Consider the following 2,319-nt stretch of genomic DNA (forward strand, 5'->3'; position numbering starts at 1 on the left):
GGCCCGCCCCACCTCGGCGCTCGGTTCGAGCTTAACCGATTAAGGGCCATATTGTTCTCATTTGGGAACAAGAACCTACAGTTCCAAAACAACTCCCAGTTGTTGTTGTTTTTTTTTTGTTTTTTTTTTTTACTTCTTTAAAGTTCCTAAAATCAAGCTTGAGGTGTTGTGAAAGAATGGATCATTCAGGAGATAACTTTTCGTTCCAATGTTATAGTTTCGTTTTCTTCTGAATCACGTTTTCTATTGATCTTTTGCGCCTTCCTGCGTTTCCTACGTCGGTCCGGACACAAATCGGCATCAAAGGTATTTAAAGATCTAAAACGCACTTTATTTTAATATCTTGTCCCAGAAACAACAATTTTTCATTTTATAAAGTCGAATTTGTAGAGACAAAGGTATTGTGCATGTTGGAGGCTTGTAATCTTCGATGTTCCCAAAGGGAACAATGGCCAAATATATATGATGTTGTTGCGGTACTTCTGTTCAGCCTTCAGGCAGGGAATAATTACAACATAAATACAAGTTTTATTAATGTCACGGCGGCGCGATGCTTGACACTTGAAGAGGCAGTTCAAATGGTTCTAGACGACGACGAAGAAAGTGCCAACTTGGTAATCCTGCCACCATCAAATGGAGATGATCCTTTGACCGAAGAGGAAGAGGAAAACGCTGGTGTATTGCTAACGTCTACACTGCCTTGCGATGTCGCCGGTGAAGTTGAAGTGCAATCTAGAAATGTTGACCGAACGGTTAAACAGTCAGCAAATAGAAAAAGAAAAAACGGAAGTTGTAAAACACTGGCAGGTTCATGAGATCTTTTCAGACCCAATCACTCCAACTATGCCTGAATCTCTTCGCGTCCTGCGTCCCGATTGGTAGGCATGGAGCATGTACACCTCGTCAAGAAATTATCTAATCAAGAAGTGATGGATCTCCTCATCACCGAGACTAATAGATATGCCCGCCAGAGGAATGATCACCAGTTTACTCAGAAAACGGACCTTTTCAAATTCCTGGGTATACTTTTCTTGACCGGCTACCATTCGTTACCGCGAGAGGATCTGTGCTGGTCCAAAGAAGAAGACGTGAACGTGCCTCTCGTTGAAAAAGTGATGAGCCGGTTCAAGTTTCGACAAATAAAGTACCTGCACGCAGCCAACAACGAAACACTGAACAAAACGACAAGATTTGGAAACTTGATCTGCTTTTGCAAGCAGCCAACAAAAGCCTGCTGCAGTTCGGTGTATTTGCAACGTAGCTCAGTGTGAATAAGCAAATGGTGCCTTACTTTAGACGGCATAGCTGCAAGATGTTCATCAGAGGGAAGCCCATTCGTTTTGGGTATAAGCAGTGGGTCTTGTGCATCGGGATATCCTTTTCATATTGAAATCAACTGTGGAAAGAATGTTGAAGCATCAACCACCGAACATTTGGGCAGCCGTGTGATACTTACTGCATTGAAATATGTTTTTATGACCACTGATCATTCCGTGTTCATGGACAACTTCTTCACATCACACAGCCCTTTGGGCGGCTCTTCGCCTATGGACTGTCTTCACGAGGGCGCCGCCATCTTGAATTGTCGTCACTTCCAATATGGGCGAAAACACTGTTTTGCCGTCGCCGCGCCAATAGGATAATAGGATAATAGCGTAACCGTCACACGTTCTCGTTTTTCCTCCTTTCTATTTGTTTGCTATGTTCAGGTTGAAACTTTTATTATTTTTGTCGCCCATCCCAGATACGCCTATTATATGGCTGGGAACGAGGGTACACGAAAAAGGTTTATAGCCAAGCGTAATGCGCTTTTTTATGATATTATGCAGAAATTTTTATTTTGTGCTGATTAAATACCGCTAATGCAGCCAAGCGCCTCTTAATAATACTGTAAACAGTATAATGTTCACGATGACGTAATTTTCGCGACTTGAAAATGCATATACCTCTCCCAATCGTAAAATGTTCTGTCCGCGAACGATTTCCGGAACCCACCTTTCCCAGAACGTTAAGCCCACGAAGATAAGGTCGCTTACGGTATATCCATCCATGCGTAGATGCTTACAAGAGGAAATCGTCCATGACTACGAGTATTTTTTAATCGTACAGCTATAAAAATTGTGTTTTAAAAACTGCCATTCACGTGCGATTTTCGAAAGGCCTTTCCTACACACATTCTATATTAATAGAGATGTTAGAAGTGCAAATTCACGTGCATCCCAGAACTTTATTGCGGATTTATGCTGTCAAGATGTCGGCGCCTGAGGCTTCAGCGTCTTCAACACATTGAGAGATAAGATTTCTGCCTGTCCGTTCCTC

General features: G+C 42.4%; 1 protein-coding gene across 1 annotated transcript; it reads left to right on the forward strand.

Annotated features, from left to right (window-relative positions):
- Positions 1-884: 884 nt before the first annotated feature.
- Positions 885-1,271, forward strand: LOC121838164 (piggyBac transposable element-derived protein 3-like). The gene has a single exon (XM_042294244.1). The coding sequence runs from the start codon at positions 885-887 to the stop codon at positions 1,269-1,271; it is 387 nt and encodes a 128-aa protein (XP_042150178.1).
- Positions 1,272-2,319: the final 1,048 nt, after the last annotated feature.

Source organism: Ixodes scapularis, unplaced genomic scaffold (genome assembly GCF_016920785.2).
Source record: "Ixodes scapularis isolate PalLabHiFi unplaced genomic scaffold, ASM1692078v2 PGA_scaffold5__190_contigs__length_132052651, whole genome shotgun sequence".
NCBI classification, from domain to species: domain Eukaryota; kingdom Metazoa; phylum Arthropoda; class Arachnida; order Ixodida; family Ixodidae; genus Ixodes; species Ixodes scapularis.